The following is a 20,018-nucleotide window of genomic DNA, read 5'->3' on the forward strand; positions in this document are numbered from 1 at the left end:
CCTACCCTTAGAAACCACTTCAGAAATTACAAGAAGAATGAAGTTGCTGTTCTGTCCTTACAGCACTTTGACAATAAAATTCCCTTTCAAACCCCCCTTCACAGCTCACCCCTATCCACTCACAAATCCCCCCCGCCCCAGTAACGCCTCTCCCTGTAATTCCCATGCAGGGTTTACATCGAGATGCAGACACAATACTGGATCTGCAGCATTATGAAACCAGGGTCCAGAAATTAGTATTGGTATTGGTTTATTGTTTGTATTGGTTTATTATTGTCACATGTACCAAGATACAGTGAAAAGCTTTTGTTTTGCGTGTCATCCAGGCAGATCATGCCATACATGATTACACTGAGGAGGTAAAATGAAAACAGAATTCAGAATATAGTATTGCAGTTACAGAGAAAGTGCAGTGCAGGTAGACAAATAAAGTCCAAGGGCCACAACGAGGTAGATTGGGAGATCAAGATTTCATTTATTAGTGTATGAGAGATCCGTTCAAGTATCTGATAACGGTGGCAATAGAAGTTGTCCTAGGGTCTGGTGGTTCATGCTCTCAGGCTTTTGTATCTTCTGGCTGATGGGAGAGGGGAGAAGAGAGAATGACCAGAGTGGGAGGGGTCCTTGATTATGTTGGCTGCTTTCCAGAGGCAGCGAAAAGTGTATGCAGAGTCAGTGGAGGGGAGGTTGGTTTTGCGTGATGGACTGGGCTGCATTCACAACTCTCTGCAATTTCTTGGAAAGAGCAGTTGCCATACCAAGCTGTGATGCATCCAGATAGGATTCTTTCTATGGTGCATCTATGAAAATTTGTAACAGTCATCAAGCCACACTGCCTTATTACTCATTAAAAATGTGGTGCTTCATCCTGATGCTGTTTGTGAGTCACATAAAAAGCCAGAACTTCAGTTGTGAGGTTCAGTGCTGTTAGATTTCCCCGAGTAGTTCTGTGTTAAAGATGACCTTATGGGCTTCAGCACGACATTCCCTGTTGCTATATTACAAGTTCTTGGAATTGTCAACAAAGAGTCCAACAGGTGTAATTTTTTGAAATCAACACCTAAAGGGACCTACAAGGATACAAGAAAAATTCTTCCTGCTGCTGGGGAGAGTTGCTACTGAATGAATGGATGCTGCATTGATGGTATGGGTTAGGACAGTCCTCTCAGGGGGTCAGGGAGACTCAGGTTACTGAAGAACAGTGCCTGCTCTTTGTGTAAGTGGGCCAGAGAGACCCTCCACAAGAGAAGCCAGACACTCCTGGCATGTGGTGGCTGGGGTGGAGGGGGGGTGGGGTGACTTGCGTGCAATATATAAATGCCAGCACATACCCACACTGCCTGTGGGCTCATGATAAATTGGTGAAATCTCCTCTCCTTGAGTGTGGAGGTTGGGTGATCTCTCTAATGTACCAGTGAGCTGCAAACTGTGAGATGTGACAGAAATCAGCAGCGGCAGCCTGGAGTGATCCTTACTTGAGAAAGCTGAGAGTGACTGACCCTGACTTCATTGTCCAAGCAATCAAGGGATACTTGAAATTGTATTTGAGATCGTGGGAGATATTGCTAATCCAGATTCCCCTGATACTGTGCATTGAAGGGGCCAGCAACCAAACTGCATTCTAGGTCTACTCAGTGAGGACAATGAATACAGTTTGATTGTTGGTGCTTTAGATGCATGGCATTAGGGAAATCTGGATTAGCAATACCTAGATGTTCTGTGAATAAATAAGGACTTTTTTTTACATCATAGAGGTTGAAAATCCCCTTGCAGATGTTTGTCGCACCACTGCCGCTGCCATTTGGGGCAATTTTATTCCAGAAAAAATGTGCTTGGAGAATGAAAATCCAGCAAGGAAGTGGGGAGTCAAATTTCCCAAAAGGGCTAAGATGCCTAAAAGTGTGGGTAAAATTGATCTAGTGTGGGTTAACCTGAATTTCAAGAGGTGAATGTTGTTGTTTTCATTGTTGTGAATACAAATCTCTACCCTGCATCTGAAATAATATGTCATTTTCCAATTTTCTCCATCCAACTTAGAAAAGAGGTTGTATATCTCAGTAATTGGATGCAGGTGGGATAAGAGTTTAATTGGCTTTGGGATCGTTGATTGGCACAGTCTCGTCTTGCTAATAACTTGAGTTTCTGTCCTTAGTGGTTAGAGGGAATGCTATTATAGTGATAGTAATTGCTTGAAAATTAGATTTTATGTTGTTTTATGCAGGCAGCTAACAGTAATAAGTTGTGCTTAAGAGATACCAGTAAAGATTGTATTGATCGGTCAATGGACAGTGTTTAGTGACCAAAAACAACTGAAATAAGTTTAGGATTAAAAGGATGCTTCATGATACTGCAGTAGGGTAGAATGATTATTCACTATCTTTCTGAAAAAATTGCTGGTGCCTGTGTTTAATATTGTTAAGTCAATATTGTGATGCTTCTAAAAACATGTTATCTGCCTTGTAAGTCATACCTGAATTTAGTATTGGAACATAAATTTTGGTCAGATTGCTATCTGATTATTTCTGGTTGAAAAGTATACATTCTTCTTCTCTTCCACTAACACAAGTTCATTGGAATTATTAATCAATTATGAAATGTGTTTTATTTTTGACGTAGTTTAATTTAAGTTACTGGATAGATTGATCTTTTGTGAACGTAGTGATTCTGAATAAGCAACAACAGACTTTACGTTGACATTGGTTAAACTCTAGATAAGCCATGGCTGTGATAATCCAGCAATTGAAAAGCCTCTTAACCTGACACTTGCTCTGCAGGAATGCTCATTATAATAGAAGGCTTTTTATAAAACGCTACTAGAATCCATGCAACTGCTTAGTAGCATCAATTGTCACCTCAAAGGGAGGAAAGAAAATTAGAAATTTTAGTGCATGTGGTGGAGAGGAAATCTATGCATTCCCAAGGATTTAAGGCACAGCAATAGTTCTGTGATGTTTTTATATTGTTGACTATTTTCTTCGTTCCTTCTCTTCCTATTCCATAAGAACCAAGTGAAACATCATGTACAGAATATACAGCCATCCCAGAGTCTGATCCAGCCATTCTTCAAATAATGATTTGTCATACAGAGCAATATTCTACACAAAGAAATAAGTTAAGTCTCATATATTAAACTGTAGTCATGATCCTGGAGGGAGGACACTTTCACAAATGCCCTCTCTCTGCAGTGGCAACACACACATTAGGAACACAGGAAAAGGAGTCATCTAGTTAGTCCCTCAAGATAATTTTACCATGCTGTGAGATCGTGGCTGATCTGTAGTCTAAATGCCTGCCTTGGCCCCACATCCTTTCATTCCTTTCATGAGCAGAAATTTGCTGATCTTGGATTTTAAAGTCAATTGAGTTGGGAGCTATTTCTTTTGCAGGAGACATTGCACATTTCAGCCATCCTTTCTGTGATGACCTGTTACTAAATTTCTTTCTGGAGGAGCAAAGTTCTAATTTGAAAATTGTCCACTTGGCCTTTACCCCCTCACCAATGCAAAAGTCTTGTACCTGACCACCACATTTTAGTGCTCTGTGTACAAATACCCCTCAATTTCTTCAGATTGTCAATGTTCCCAGTTTTCCACCATTTAAATAGTACTTGGATCTATCCTTAGTTTGGACCTTTTTGGATTAAGGGTTAAAGTTAGCCAATATTGATTCATATTTTTATCTGACAAGGAATCATACCCCTCAAAAAATTGCTATCATCAGAAAAAGGGAAAAAAGTCAGACCATGCAGAACTATAAACTTGAAAATAGCTGAGAAAACAACAGCTCTTTCCTCCACAAAAGCCTCGGCATAAATTGGAAGCAAAAAGAACCAAGTCCAGATACTAACGACGTGCAATCCCCCCCTCCCCAGTTTATCCTGGTTGGCAAGACTGCATGAAAATATGAGCTATCTGATGGAAATTAAAGTTGATGTAGCATGGAGCTTCTTAAAGGCAGTTTTGGAAAATTAATTTTTTTACAAAAAGAATTACAACGCATGTAACATTTTGATGAGTGACCTGATGCTAATTTATGCCAAGGGAAATTTGTCCCAGTTGCCAAAAGCTATTTGTGATGTTCGATTTTGAAGTGCTGCAGGATGGTTATCCTTGAATAAGTCTGTGGTGCAGCAACGTCACTGAAATACATTATAAATGTGATGCAGTGAAATTTGGAGGGTCACTTGTCTCAAACTGCTAGTGGGGAGTTGTACTCAAAGCGAATATGGTTCAGAAAACTAATGTTTGTAGGCATGTTTGCAACCCATTGCCCCTTTTGAGCACAGCTCTTCACCGAGAGTATTTGAATTTATTCTCACATTTTAACGGGTGAAGCAACTACCAATAAGTTCACTAGAAATGTTACCATGAGTGCAAGATGGAAAATTCTGTTTTAAATTTACTGAGTTTATTAAGATTGGCAGGAGGAGTTTCAGTTGCAAAATATCTATTTTTTTTCCTTTATATGTATCATCAATGTAATTGATGTTATTTTATCCATTTCGGTTGCAGTCCAAGAGCTATTATCAGAAGGTCATGGCTGCAGTCTGCCAGCTACTCCACAGTCCATCTCAGATCTGAAATCATTGGCAACTGCGTTACTTGAGACAATTCACGACAAGAACATGGTCCTTCAGCATCAACGTCAGACGAATAGGCATGTGTTTAATTCTACTCGATAACCAAGGGTTTCTTGTACTGCAGTTTTAAATCTGTTGATTTCATGATGGTAAAGATAAATAAATTATTACGGTTGTTATATTATTCCTGGAAACAAGGAGATTGAATTGAGGAATAATTGCTTTGATAACAGATGTAATACTTTGTCACGACTGAACTGAAAACCAATTACAAAGTGGTTGTCTTCTTACAGGATAAAGGCTCTTCATCAAGTAGAAGAGCCTTTCCCTGATTTTCTAAATGAAAATAGAGAATGTTTTGGCATGAATAGGAACTTCATACCACTTGGAAACATATTATCTGACATTTGTAATTTATTTTAATATTTGCAAATAGGTCTTGACTATTTTAATCAAGGTGTTTAAACAATATTTAATATTATAAATGAACAATGATAATTTCCTTACATTCTAAAATCAGCACATTTTGCTTTTGGTACTTCCTGAGTACTCTGTGTTATGAAAGGGTGCATTCCTAGAAAACCATCTGTATCACAGTTTTCCATAATGCAAACCCTTTTTTTCCTATTCAGTCCCATGTTATAAATGGAGATGCATTCCTACGGGAAGTTTTTCTCTCAACAGTATCACCCACATAGGTGCGCAGTCTTTTGGCGAGGGAATTCTGATTGTATTGTAGCCAGAGGAGAAAGGATTGTTGTTTTAATTAGCTAGAGTTGGATGTTACATTGTTTGATCAAGTATCATTGTACAAGTTTCAATAGAAGAGATTGCCTTGTTAGTTTCCAAAGCAAATCTCTTAAGTGGCCTCAGGCTGTGAATGGGCAGCCTACGATCATTGTCCTTGGTAAACTAGTTCAGTTCTCTGTATACATTTGTGTTTATTTATTTATTTTTCACATAAATTCCATAAGAGTGAATTTTTATTCTGCATCTCAAATTTTTATTAGTGATTTGTGAATTCTGTAAGGATGAATTTCTGTTACCTGAACTACTGTAACACAGGAGTACCATAGAACTATACAGCACAATACAGGCCCTTCAGCCCACCATGTTGTGCCGACCTTTAAACCACACCTAAAACTATCTAACCCCTTCCTCCCACATATCCCCCTATTTTAAATTCCTCCATCTGCTTATCTAACAACCTCTTGAACTTGACCAACATATCTGCCTCCACCACCACCCCAGGCAGCACATTCCATGCACCAACCACTCTCTGGGTGAAAAACCTCCCTCTGATATCTTCCTTGTACTTCCCACCCATTAATTTAAAGCCATGCCCTCTTGTATTGAGCATTGGTGCCCTGGGAAAGAGGCGCTGGCTGTCTATCTATTCCTCTTAATATTTTGTATACCTCTATCATGTCTCCCCTCATCCTCCTCCTCTCCAAAGAGTAAAGCCCTAGCTCCCTTAGTCTCTCCTCATAATCCATACTCTCCAATCCAGGCAGCATCCTGGTAAATCTCCTCTGCACCCTTTCCAACGCTTCCACATCCTTCCTATAATGAGGCAACCAGAACTGGACACAGTACTCCAAGTGTGGTCTAACCAGAGTTTTGTAGAGCTGCATCATTACTTCGTGGCTCTTATACTCGATCCCACAATTTATGAAAGCTAACATCCCATAAGCTTTCTTAACTACCCTATCGACCTGTGAGGCAACTTTCAATGATCTGTGGATATGAACCCCCAGATCCCTCTGCTCCTCCACACTCCCCAGAATCCTGCCATTAACCTTGCATTCCGCCTTGGAGTTTGTCCTTCCAAAGTGTACCACCTCACACTTCTCTGGATTGAACTCCATCTGCCACTTCTCAGCCCAGCTCTGCATCCTATCAGTATCCTTCTGCAAGCTTTGACAGTCCTCCACACTATCCACAACACCACCAACCTTTGTGTCATCTGCAAACTTGCTAACCCACCCTTCTACCCCCTCATCCAAGTCATTAGTAAATATCACGAAAAGTAGAGGTTCCAGAACCAATCCTTGTGGGACACCACTAGTCACAGCCCTCCAATCTGAATGCACTCCCTCCACCACAACTCTCTGCTTTCTACAGGCAAGTCAATTCTGAATCCACATGGCCAAGCCTCCCTGGATCCCATGCCCTCTGACCTTCTGAAGAAGCCTTCCATGTGGAACCTTATCAAATGCCTTACTAAAATCCATGTAGACCACATGTACTACACTACCCTCATCAATCTTCCTGGCTACCTCCTCAAAGAACTCTTATCAGGCTTGTGAGACATGATCTGCCCTTCACAAAGCCATGCTGGCTGTCCCTAATCTGTCCATGATTCTCTAAATGCTCATAGATCCTATCCCTTAGAATCCTTTCCAACAGCTTGCCCACCACAGATGTAAGGCTCACTGGTCTGTAATTCCCTGGACTATCCCTGCTACTTGCCACCCTCCAATCCTCTGGTACCATTCCTGTGGACAACGAGGACTCAAAGATCCTAGCCAACGGTTCAGCAATCTCCCCCCTCGCCTCGCGAAGCAGCCTGGGGAATGTTCCATCAGGCCCCGGGGACTTAACTGTCCTAATATTTTCTAACAACACTGTACTGTTGCCCATATTACATGGCTACCTTGACTTGTGATGAATTGCACACTATCAGTTATTTAGGATTCCCATTAAATCCTTAAGCTCTTAGATGGTGGAAAAATTTTACAATGAAGCATTTCTTTGCTGGCTCAAACAAATTTATTTACATTTTTTAAAAAAAAAGGATGCTTCAAAATATTAGGAGTGTGATGCAATATAAAATTATATCTTCTAATATGTACAGCTGGAATGTCTCCTGAAAGAATGAATTGCCCTGTCAGTTTCTGCTTGAAAGTTTTTGCTTGAGTTGGAGAATTATACATCAAAAATATGTTAAATATTTGGAACTTTCTTTAGGAGTCCAATTTGATCTGAGAAACACAGAGGTCCATTTATGTCATCATTTCCTTAAAGAACAGAAAAAATAATACCGTTGTCTCATAATTGTTTTAACTTGTCTTATAATTCCATTACACAAGACACACATGAAAATTTATGCACACGCATGCATGCTCATACACATGCAAACACACACAAAATTCTTAGTCTTGATAAAGAGTGAATGGAAGTTGCATTTGATTCAGATTACCACAATTTTTTAAGCCCATTAATAAGTCAAACAAGGCAAATTCCTGTTTTTTCCATCGAAGCTAACCACTAATCATACAGTCGCAAATGACAGTAAGTGCAATAATTGCTGTTACTAACATCCAAAATGTGATGTTTTGCCTTTAATGAGTCCACATGCAATAATACCTGTTGTTAATTATTCTTAATGTACCAGATATTTCCTCATAGGATCTGTTTTCATTTGTGATGAAAATTTTAGTTATTTACAAACCCATCTTTTAAATAAAATTTAACTAATGACAATTTCCTTATGTATTTCCTAACTTTCTGAAATATGGATCTTTTATGATATGTTTCATGAAGTCTAGATGTGTATTTAATGCCAAGCTAACTATAATAACAGCTCAGCAAACTCTGCATCTATAGAAATTTTTCATTTATATAAATTACAATCCAATCAGAAATATCTAAGACTACAATAGATTTTATTTGTTTTATTTTTTAACAAGTTTATAGAAATAGAAAAATTAGAGCAGGAGGAGGCCATTCGGCCCTGTGAGCCTGCTCTGCCATGGCTGACCTTGCAAATATATTTTGCTTGGAAAAAGCTTCTAAATTTTTAACTAAAAATTGTATTTTTAACCCTGTGGAATGGTGATTCTGAGAATTATTCAATGTGGTCAATTTCTTTATGACATCACTGTTGCTGTACACCAGAGGTTCTCATAAACTGATAGCGACCAATATTGGGAAACCTGAAATCCATAATTACCAAGTAGTCACATACTTGAGGACAGCTCTCTTTGAGGTCCACAGCTTATACTGTTACCTTGCTGCTGTCTGCAAAACCCAGAACATAATTTATGATGTATTATTGATGATTATCATGGCCATAAACCAATTCATTTAAGTTATAGTCTGCTGTGGTAGTCTTTTGAACTTATTCTTTTATGACACATAAGATGATTGCCTGCAAGAAACGTATGATGAATGCACTCATTACAGTTTGAACATTTCACATAAAGAACAAATATCTTGTTATTAATAAATGAATAATAATAGTTATACCATGGTTTATTTTCTTGTGGCAAGGTGAATGCATAAGTTTATTCTCAAATATGGGGTTTAGGCAAGAAAGTGGACTTGAGGGTTAGGATCAGCTACGACCTTATTGAATGATACAACAGACTCAAGGGGTCGTCAGACAAATTCCAACTTTTATTTCTTGCATTCTCTTATTCCCATTTTGAAGGCAGCATTGTTCTCTGAAAATCTCTCTGAAATTATTCTCATCTCTGCAGGATTCTAGGCAATCGTGTGGCTGAGCTGGAAAAAAAGCTAAGAACATTGGAAGTTTCCGGTTTGTGGAGTCTTCCAGGTAAATGCCAGCCAGTGGAACCTTTCCTTCTCTTCTTTAATGTTCATTTATTTGCAACATTTTTCAAATTTTTTTCATCTTTATAAATTCTATCTACAAACAGTTCAGAGGTGAAATTATTTAAAAATATTATGAGCCACTAAAAGTAATTTAGATTCTAGTATGCCAGGGAATCTGACATCGAAGGTAACCATAACTATATAGACCAGCTTTCTCAATTATATTATGTTATTGAAACTGACATTGGAAAACTGCTGTTCCATGTATGTTTCTGCTTATGACCATTAAAAATATTTCAGGACTTCTGTCAATCCTTTGTGTTTGTGCTTTAGGAAATGTCTGTATTTTACATGTTTGATTACACACTGTGATCTGCCAATATTATTTTCAAGATCAGTGTATCTCTAGTACTTAGTAAAGTTAATGATCCATACATTGCACAATAATGTGTTATTTTGTATGGTGTCCTGTACATTGTCTCAGACCATTGCAGAGTACATATCTGAAGTTTCATTTGAATAAATATGGGCTCCAAACTTGTGCCATGAAAAAGACATATTTGAATACCCAGCATTTCCTTTTCAAATTCTGCTCTCAGCTTTTACTGGAACCATGAATCCATTTATTTTAAGAATGCTAACAGTCTTGCTAGAATAAGGGCACAGCACTCCCACTGAATGATCTAAGTACCATACACTTGCATCCCAAATTCTAATAGCTAGATCCTGGTGTTAGGTGCCCTATGCATTGTAATCAAGAGTTCTTCTGGAATCTAGTTCCTGGCTGTTTGGGAAGATGCTGAGTTGGAAAATGGTGTGAGTCACAGGAAGCTCACAAAAAATTAATTTTTAAACAATTCTTTCTCAGGGCACTGATATCAGATTGTAGGCTGAAAAACAGCCCACAATCTGGTATCAGTGCCCTGAGAAAGTGAGCTTCCTGTGGCTCAGACCATTCTCCAACTCAGCATCTTCTTCAGTTTAGTTTAGTATTACCTTAGTTCATCTCTGGGCCAAAGGGGGAGGTTGATAGAATACAGGATTTAAATTTGAAGTTAGAACTTGCGGGCTGGTGGGAAGGGATAGTGTGTGGGGATGCTCGTGGGTGTCATTTCCTATTTACGATGAAATAAGCCATGGCCCAGTGAAAATTTTCCACCCAATGGAATGGCATTGTGGGCATTCATGCATGGATTGGTTTCTGATAGGGCAGGGCTGATGACTGTTTCTCCATGCCAGGATGGTTTGGAGAGTGAGGGTGTACAATGTCAGTCTTCCTCCTCAGGAAGGAAAAGAGTGTTACTGAAATTGTTTCTCAGAGCTGGTAGAGGAAACACATTGCCTTTCTGCAAAGGGGCAACCAACCTCTCTTCTGTGTGGGAATAGTGTTCATTTGCTTATCTGAAATGGAGAATCATCTGGACCCGGGCAGGGAACAGAGGTATGAGTGTGTGGAGAGCCAGGTGTGGGGCTGCGGACAAGGAGTTATGAAAAATGGGAAGAGCAAAAGCACGACGGTACGTAAAAGGATAAGTGGAGATTATGGAAGATGGAATGGGAAGAGAGGACAAGGGGCTGGCAATGGATTGGAGCGGGGAAAGATAGGGATTTGAGTAGGGTCGAAATTATGGCAAGAATGCTGCTCCTTGTGTGTTGTTTCAGGTCAGTATGCTCTCATGTAGAGAGGGGAAGTAACTCAAAATCAGAATGCTCCAAGGCTTTAGCGCTCCTTGGTGTTGATGAGAGTTGGGTCAACAGGTTTCCAACTAGAACTGGAAACTCCAGAAGGTCCTCTATGGAGGGGGGGAGTTACTGAGACCTAATATTTTCCTCAGTTTGTTGGGTTGGTGGTTTGTGCAAGTTTTTTAGTGCAGTTATTCAGCAGGTAATTTGCTGATTCATTTACAATCAGGTGTTGTCATTCAAGCTACTGCATTGGGGGGGGGGGGGGGCACTTAATATTATGGATGACAGTTCCTATTTCTTCTCTCTTATTTTCTGCTTTCATCCAGATAAATTGCCAATGGGGATAACATCAACACGGATGGAGAATGCTTTAACTTAGCCTGAGATAATTTGCATGATGGGCAGAATCATTCCAGTGTGGCCTGGATCGACTTAAATTAGCTCAAAATAGTATGCATTATTTGGAAAATTGCAGTATTTCTCATGCATAGCATACTGATGTGAATCATCAGCTCTGAGGAGATGTCATGTCAATACTGGATTCAATTTAAATTGATCATAAACTAACAGGCAAACTTCCACTTATCTAGCAGTTCTTACCGGTCAAATGATCGCTTTGAGGCAATTTTCCGTTGATTTTTTTGTTTGATTACTATTACTTATTATTGTATAACCAAATTGAACTGAATATCAACACTAAAATAAGGGCCAATATTGCATATCTGAGAAGTTCTTTACAACCCTGATATTGAGTATGCTGTTGAGAGCAATCACACTGCAAAGGGAGAAAATGTGCAGTATAAATGATCACACATTTACCATGTGTGGCATCAGAGGTTTTAGTCAGTGGCTTCAAGTAAAAATCAATTCAATTGCAAAGCTAAATATACAGTATGTTACAGGCAACTCTTACAAAGTCTGCTACCTTGAGTCCAGGTTTAGGTAGGATGGACCCTGAGGTCAGGCAATCTGGTTTCATGTATATAAAACTGTTCCATCCTGTTCATAAACTCTCAGTCCTATGTGTACATTCTTCAGCACTGGTGCTGAATGCATCTGGCATCAGGTTGAGCAGTGCTTACTCTGTCCAATCACCATTCCTTCGAATTTACTGAATTGGATTCACCAAACAAACTCGACCGCAGTATCATAACCTTGTTCACAGTGAGGAAAATATGCCTCAGCAGATCTGAATTAGCAGAAAAGTAAATATATTAAAAAGGCACTTATTTAAATATTTCAACCTCATTAAAACATGAACCAAAAATACATTTCTAGAATACAGTTGATGAAACAAAGATATAATTACACTCTTGCTTTTTACAAATTTAAAAATCTCTTGATGAAGTATCTAATCCATGAAAATTATTCATCAAAAATCAAAAAAAAAGAAAAAAAATTCATCAATCATACAATCTCTCCAGCCTCCCCAACAAATGATCTATTTTTCAAATAATAAAACCATAGCACACAAATTATTGTCCCTGATATTTATAGATAAGATATACAGGGGCTCCCCAGATTACGAATGACCCGACTTATGGGAATCTGACTTTACACAAACTCTCCCATACACTTTTTAAAGCATTTTTCAAGCTAGTAATAATAATAGAAATATTAAAATGTCTCATGGCATTCATTCATGACTGAATAAAGTATATATTCCATTAGTTTAATTATGGGTAGTGTTAGAATGTTTATTCAATGAAAGGGAAGAGTTACAGCAAGTGCATGTAGAGTAATGTGATATGGCTAGCTGTGGAAGACGGACTATTAAATCAGCTTATGAACAGTTCTTAGGAACGAAACCCTGACACAATCCGGGCACTGCCCGTATCCCTTGCCCTGGAACCATCCTAGTAAATGTTTTATGCACCCTATTCTTAAAGTTTAATGACCAAAATTGGACTCAGTACTCCACTTATGGCCAGTCCAATGTTTTATAAAGGGTCATCATAATTCAATCAGCTTTGCAGTCTATTCCTCTGTTTATGAAACTCTGGAGCTGTGTGCATCTTAACCACTTTCTCAGTCTGCCCTTCCAATTTCATAGACCTGTTCACATGTACACCCAGCTCATATATTTCCTGAACCCCACTTAGAATTGTATCCTTGCAATGTATTGCCTTTTGCCTTTCTTTCTAAAACAGCAGTACCTCACTATCGTTGCTTTGTTCCATTTCCCACTTGTCGGCCAATCAAATTAACAGGCTGACTCATAATAAGAAGTGAAACCAGTAGCATGGATCTCTGTGATAGACTCCAAAAAATGAGAAATGGGGAGGAAGGTCATTAATTGGGGCTGGAGGCTAAGGTGACCATCCAGTTCCAATTGAATGAGATTACCTCCACCAACAGGCTCATTCCATTCTACTCCGTTGTTAGATTTTGTCCTACTGTGGTGCATAATGTTATTTTAAAATGAAAATGTTTCATTGAATTGCCTAATTACACTGTTATTGGGAGCTGAGGGAAATACTGAGGTCATGGCATGAATTGTGAGTCTTGCATCATTAATATTATGCATAATATAGAATGCACTTGTGGTTGCTTAAATAAATCATTTGAAAATTTGTAAGTCTGTAATGTTATAGCACTGTCAGTAAATGATTATTATGGTGCTGGTGAAGACAGGTGAGCAGTAGTGGAAATCGTATGAAACAAACCTGCTAGATATCAAATGTATTAATTTTCATTAATGTAGTTTTTCTCTTTCCTCAAAGTAATGGCCATTTTTTGTTCTCTTTCCTCGCTACCCAACAGGTCTGAGCTACAGTATCTCTGTGGGAGTAGGGAGTAGGTTTTGTTTGTACTATACTAATTGAGACATGGCATGTATAAAATTGTTTAATTCCATTATTGACATAAAAAATGTGCCTGAAAATTTAACCTGACACTCAAAATGCAACACCTGCATGTAGCATTAAAATGGTCAGTAGCATTGCATAATCTCAGTAATGCAATTAAAAATGTACATTTAACAGTGTGATTATAGTATGCATATTTGCATACATATATATGCATACAGATTATAGTATGCATATTTGCATATTATGAGTAAATTAAGTATTGGGTGTTAATACATTAATTTCCTCACTCTGCAACCTACCAATTTCAACTGTACACAGAAGAATGCAAGCAGACCATTGATCACCCATGAAAGGAAAAACTTGTGGGCACATTCCAGATACCTTGTGCCTGGCTACCTATCCAGCTGGCTAATGCGCAACATACTCAAAACAGGAGGAAGAGGAGAAGAAGGGAATAAGTAATGTAGATGAGGATAATTTGCAGTTGTTTTCTCCTGGTGCAGTATATCACACCATATAAGGGTATGGGAATTTTAGAGTGCAGCTTCTCCCCCTCTCTCCACCACATGATTTTCCATTTGTTAACTTTATTAGTTGAAAAATGCACAATGAAATTAAATTGCCAGTGGAGAAAACAATGTTTATATAATACACATGTAAGATGATCTCAATAAGCATAGCAGTTAATATTACTTAATTAACTGAACTCTTTCAGTATTAGAATACATTTTACACTGCTTTTATCACTGTCTAAGCACTTGTCATGTGCTTCAATGTTCCGGGAACCAACAAGTGCTAATGTAGAGTACCTTGGATCTGAGTGTAATCTGACTCCAAACCTCTGGAACATGCTTACAGTCAGGTACATTCTGGGTACTGATAAATGAAAATCCACTTGAATATTAAATTTGGGATTATTTACTTGTCCAGTGTCAGTGCTACATAGAGTACATAGTTGTTGATAATGAAGAAGGGTATCGTAGGTTGCAGGGGGGATCTTGATCTGTTAGGGAAGTGGTATTTTGGAAAGTCAAACCAATGTAGGACTTATACTATGAATGGTAGAGCTCTAGGGAGTGTAATAGAACAGAGGGACCTAGGAGTACAAGTGCATAGTTCGCTGAAAGCAGATTCACAAGTAGTCAGGGTGGTGAAAAAGGCATTTAGCACGCTGGCCTTCATCAGTCAGGGCACTGAGTATAGGAGCTGGGACATTATTTGCAATTGTATAAATTGTTGGTGAGGCCACTGTGTACAGTTTTGGTCACCCTGTTATAGGAGAGACGTGGTTAAACTGGAAAGAGTGAAGAAAAGATTTATGAGGATGTTGCCAGGACTAGAAGGCCTGAGTTAAAGGGAGAGGTTGGCCAGGCTAGGTCTTTATTCCTTGGAACATAGGAGAATAAGAGGCAGCTTTATAGACATGTTTAAAATTATGAGAGGCATTGATAAGGCGGATGGTAACAATCTTTTCCCCAGGGTAGGGGAGTCCAAAACAAGGGGGCATAGATTTAGGGTGAGAGGGGAAAGATTTATAAGAGACCTGAGGGGTAACTTTTTCACACAGAGGGTGGTGAGTATATGGAATGAGCTGCCAGAGGAAGTGGTTGAGGCAGGTACAATAGTATCATTTAAGAAGCACTTGGATAGGTACATGCAGGGGCAGGGCTTAGGGGGATATGGGATGAACGCAGGAAATTGGGACTAGCTGGATGGGCACCGTGGTCGGCGTCGACTCGTTGGGCCGAAGGGCCTGTATCCATGCTATATTTCTCTATGACTAAGAGTATAATTTAATACATTAATTTTGGTTACACTCTTTGATTGACAAGATGTGAAAAATGCTGTAAATCATTGTAACACTTTGATTTTAAGTAATTATATTGCAACTTTTTTTAACTTTCCACAACTTTTGATGACAACAGGAGGGAGAGAGACTATAACATTAACTGATGCTACCATTCCTGAGGATGTAGGACCACAATCACCTGTGTTTGAGGGCATTGAATCACAGATGCAGCAGAATGGTAAGTGAGATGAAAATATGGAATTTCATGATATTGCTGTGATTTTTTAAAAAAGTTTTTGTGTACCAAACCAATATTCCTTCATTTATTTAAATATATTAATGCCTCAAATACAATTACACCAGAATATGTCATTCATAAATATTAATTATTCTTTGCATTGCAATTCAAAATAGAATGGGGAACTCCCTGCTTGTGATGTGATGGCTGGAGGATTAATGGTAGTTCAAGGAATTAAACATAGATGCATTTAATGGGAGGCTTAACATGTACATGACCATAAGATATAGGAGCAGAATTAGGCCATTTGACCCATTGACTCTGCTCTGCCATTCAATCATAGCTGATTTTTTTTAAACCCCATTCTCCCTGAGTTCTCCCCATAACATTTAACCCCTTTACCACCTTAAATATACCCAGTGACTTGGACTCCACAGCCCTCTGTGGCAAAGCATTCCATAGATTCACCACCCTCTAGCTGAAGAAATTCCTCTTCTTCACAGTGCTAAAGATACGTCCCTTTATTCTGAGTCTCCTTCTAATGGAAACATCCTCTCCACGTCCACTCTATCCAGTATTTTCAGTATTCAAAGGGGAAAGGAAGAGAGAAAGGGGGCAAGTTAGAGTAGGAAAAAGCACCTGGATTATATAAACCATTTGAGCCACAAGGCATGCTTCAGCACTATGGGTTATGTAATTCACCCTCTAATAATACCGAAAAATAATTTTCAGGATATAACTACTGAATAATGCTTCAAATAGTTATGTAGTCAGCAACATTTTATGTTCTTATTGCATTGACCTGACAATAATATTACTAGGGATATGAAAACAAAAAGAACTATATTGATCTATTTCCATTTTTTGGATGGATGCTGTTATTTGATTTCAGTATTAAAGAATAGGTTATAGCTGTTGATCTCCAGTACAATTAGTAGTAGAATTATTATTTACCATTTGTAAGCATGAACACTGCATGGGCTGGGCCAAATAATTCAGGAAAGCCCTCCTCCATATCAATAATTGTGATTGTGAACAACAGTGGTCCAATGTCTTTCAGTTGCTGCATAGCTGTTTGCCATCTATTCCCAATGATGACAACCCAATACTTTTCTCAACAAGACATTGGATTGCCAGTCCCATACAATGTTATCTCTTCCAGCAGATTTCTATCTGGTGTATTAATAAAGCCTTTTGAAAATCAGATATAAAGAAAATTAACTAGGTTGGCCTCATACACGTTTTACTTATTTCCTCAAGCAAATCACGGCACGGTAGTGTAGCAGTTAGCGTAACACTATTACAGCATCGGCGACCCGAGTTCAATTCCGGCCGCTGTCTGTAAGGAGTTTGTATGTTCTCCCTGTGTCTGCGTGGGTTTCCTCCAGGTGCTCCAGTTTCCTCCCGCATTCCAAAGAAGTACAGATTAGGAAGTTGTGGGCATGTTACGTTGGCACCGGAAGCGTGGCGATACTTGCAGGCTGCCCCCAGAACATTCTCAGTAACGCAAAAGATGCATTTCACTGTGTGTTTAGATGTACATGTGACTAATAAAGATATCTTATGTTATCTAATCAGTTGGGTTTGTGAGGTAGGACACATTTTCCTGAAACAAAGTTGATCATTTCAGATTAAATCCCCACTCTCTGGGTGATCATGAACTACATCCCTTAGAACAGATGTCAAACTGGTAGGTCTATTAATTGCCAGGGTTTTATCCACTTCTTTACATTTGGACCACACAAGCCTCTCCCGAGTTAAGAACATAATAAATAGGAGCAGGAGTAGGCCATCTGCCCTGTCAAGCCTGCTCTGCCATTCAATAAGATCATGGCTGATCTGGCCATGGACTCAGATCCACCTACCTGCCTTTTCCCCATAACCCTTAATTCCCTTGCTATGCAAAAATCTATCTAACTGTTTCTTAAATATATGTAATGAGGTAGCCTCTACTGTTTCCTTGGGCAGAGAATTCCACAGATTCCCTACTGCCTAGGAAAAGCAGTTTCTCCTCATCTCCATCCTAAATCTATTCCCCAAATCTTGAGGCTCTGCCCCCTAGTGCTAGTCTCACCTACCAGTGGAAACAACCTTCCTGCCTCTATCTTATCAATCCCTTTCATAATTTTATATGTTTCTATAAGATCCCCTCTTATTCTTCTGAATTCCAGTGAGTATAGTCCCAGGTGACTCAATCTCTCCTCATAGGCTAACCCCCTCATTTCCATAATCAACCTGGAGAACCTCCTCTGCACCACCTCCAAAGCCAGTATATCTTTTCTCAAGTAAGGAGACCAGAACTGCACGCAGTACTCCAGGTGCGGCCTCACCCATACTCTGTTCAGTTGCAGCATAGCCTCCCTGCTCTTCAATTCAATCCCTCTAGCAATGAAGGCCAACATTCAATTTGCCTTCTTGATAACCTGTTGCACCTGCAAACCAACCTTTTGCGATTCATGCACAAGCACTCCCAAATCCCTCTGCACAACACCACGCTGCAGTCTTTCACCATTTAAATAATAATCTGATCTTCTATTTTTCCTTCCAAAGTGGATGACCTTTCATCTACCAACATTGTACTCCATCTGCCAGACCCTTGCTCAGTCACTTAACCTATCTATATCTCTCTGCAGACTCTCTGCATCCTCTGCACAATTTGCTTTTCCACTCAATTTAGTGTCATCAGCAAACTTAGGTACGCCACACTCGGTCCACTCTTCCAAATCGTTAATGTATATCATGAACAGTTATCGTAATGTATATCGTGAACCAGCACCGACCCCTGCGGCAACCCCCTCACCACTGATTGCCTACCAGAAAAACACCCATTTATCCCAACTAGTCGATTGGAAATGACCCCCAAACTCAAACAGCTGTTGAACTAACAAGCCTTTGCCTCTCATAATAAATCTGCCATTTTCCCCAGTACTCCGGGATGAATTATATCATTACCTTGCAGTATGGTTAGTCTAAATGCTTTAATCCTGGTTTAGACCATTGCCACCTTGACTTTCACTAAATCAATTTCAGCAACACCATTGTCACCTTAGCATTGCCTTCAGTAATGAAAACCATTGCAAATTATCCATTCAGCAATTCAGCCATATCCTGATCCTCTTATCTAACCTGCCATGCCTAATCTCTGAAAGGGCCAATGTGGTTTTTCATCATTTTCTGGGTTTGAACACAATTGAGAAAGCTTTATCATTGCTGGTATTCCTGCCCTTAAATCCTTTTTCAAGCACTTTTTTAGCATCTCCAATAGTGGCTTAATTATCCTCCCTGTCAATCTTCCATTGCATCTACTTGCTTTCTGCAAAAGATTTTCTTAGGATGAGTGCCACATTGTTTCGCCATTTAGGCTTCAATGTGCACTCCACTTGCATTTTTATTTGAGGTGTATGTATTTATATTTAAATAAATAGTTTCTACTATTTCTATTTCTATGTACCTCAAATTTTCCCTTATTCTGAGCACAATCTGCTACTCAAATATCTTTTGCCTACCCACAAGATAATATATCATCCTAAAATTATTGTTAAAGGCTAAATCCAAAAGATTATTCTCCCTCGTATCATCCCCAACATCTTAAATTGAGAAGCAGTTATTGACCATATTAATAAACGTTTTCCCTCCTCACTATTTGGCTGCTTAATGATTGGATAATTGAGAATCCATCTGACAATGGTTCCATACTCATTTCTTGCCTTACAAGTCACACCAGCATTCTGATCCTGTTTGTACTTGAGGCCTGTCATGGGCACCAACTTTAAAACAATTCTCTGATCCAGCTTGATTATTTGACTCTATCGCAGGCAAACGTAACGAGCTCAGGTAGACATCTTGGTCAGCATGGATGAGTAGGGCCAACCCTATGTCTCTATGGTTCTTTGCTTATTTGTCCTATCCTATTCAGAATCCCTTACGTTTTCAACTGAAGGGATATGTGTTAGATCCAGCCACTGTTCTAGAATTACAAGTGGATGCATTAGCGCCCATTGCTGCATCCACTTGTAATTCTAAAACTTGCACAGAGCCCTTTAAGAAATTCTTTCATGCCTCATGTGGTTTTCTCTGATTAAATTGCCTTGTTCCTTTTAATTAGAACTAACTAAGTTTTTAATATTTCCATCAATAGCACTTTGGTTTCCAGTCCTAAAGGAACTGTGTACAGAATTAGCTTTTTATGCCTTAGTCTTAATTTAGCTCAAATGTCTCTCAATTGCACTTTCCAAATTCAGAACCTAACATGGAGAAACATATTGCACTGGTACTTTTCCTCTAATTGTACCTAAAGACCGTGCTCCCCTGTACTCAAAGCTTCTGGCCTTTTATTAAAGCCAACCTTTCTACTTT

The 20,018-nt window shown here is 39.1% G+C and overlaps 1 protein-coding gene across 3 annotated transcripts in view; it reads left to right on the top strand.

Moving 5' to 3' along the window:
• The window catches only part of LOC127567439 (coiled-coil domain-containing protein 149-like), a 73,241-nt gene that overhangs the window by 46,090 nt on the left and 7,133 nt on the right, over positions 1 to 20,018 (top strand). Inside the window, exons 9-12 of one of the 3 annotated variants that reach the window (XM_052010346.1) lie at positions 4,512 to 4,656; positions 9,064 to 9,140; positions 13,589 to 13,621; positions 15,561 to 15,662. In XM_052010346.1, the coding sequence (XP_051866306.1) occupies positions 4,512 to 4,656; positions 9,064 to 9,140; positions 13,589 to 13,621; positions 15,561 to 15,662 (357 nt within the window). Of the gene's footprint in view, positions 1 to 4,511; positions 4,657 to 9,063; positions 9,141 to 11,151; positions 11,264 to 13,588; positions 13,622 to 15,560; positions 15,663 to 20,018 lie in introns of those variants that run through there. The other 2 variants (XM_052010348.1, XM_052010347.1) reach the window with 2 other exon arrangements.

This window comes from Pristis pectinata, chromosome 2 (assembly GCF_009764475.1).
Source record: "Pristis pectinata isolate sPriPec2 chromosome 2, sPriPec2.1.pri, whole genome shotgun sequence".
Lineage (NCBI taxonomy): Eukaryota > Metazoa > Chordata > Chondrichthyes > Rhinopristiformes > Pristidae > Pristis > Pristis pectinata.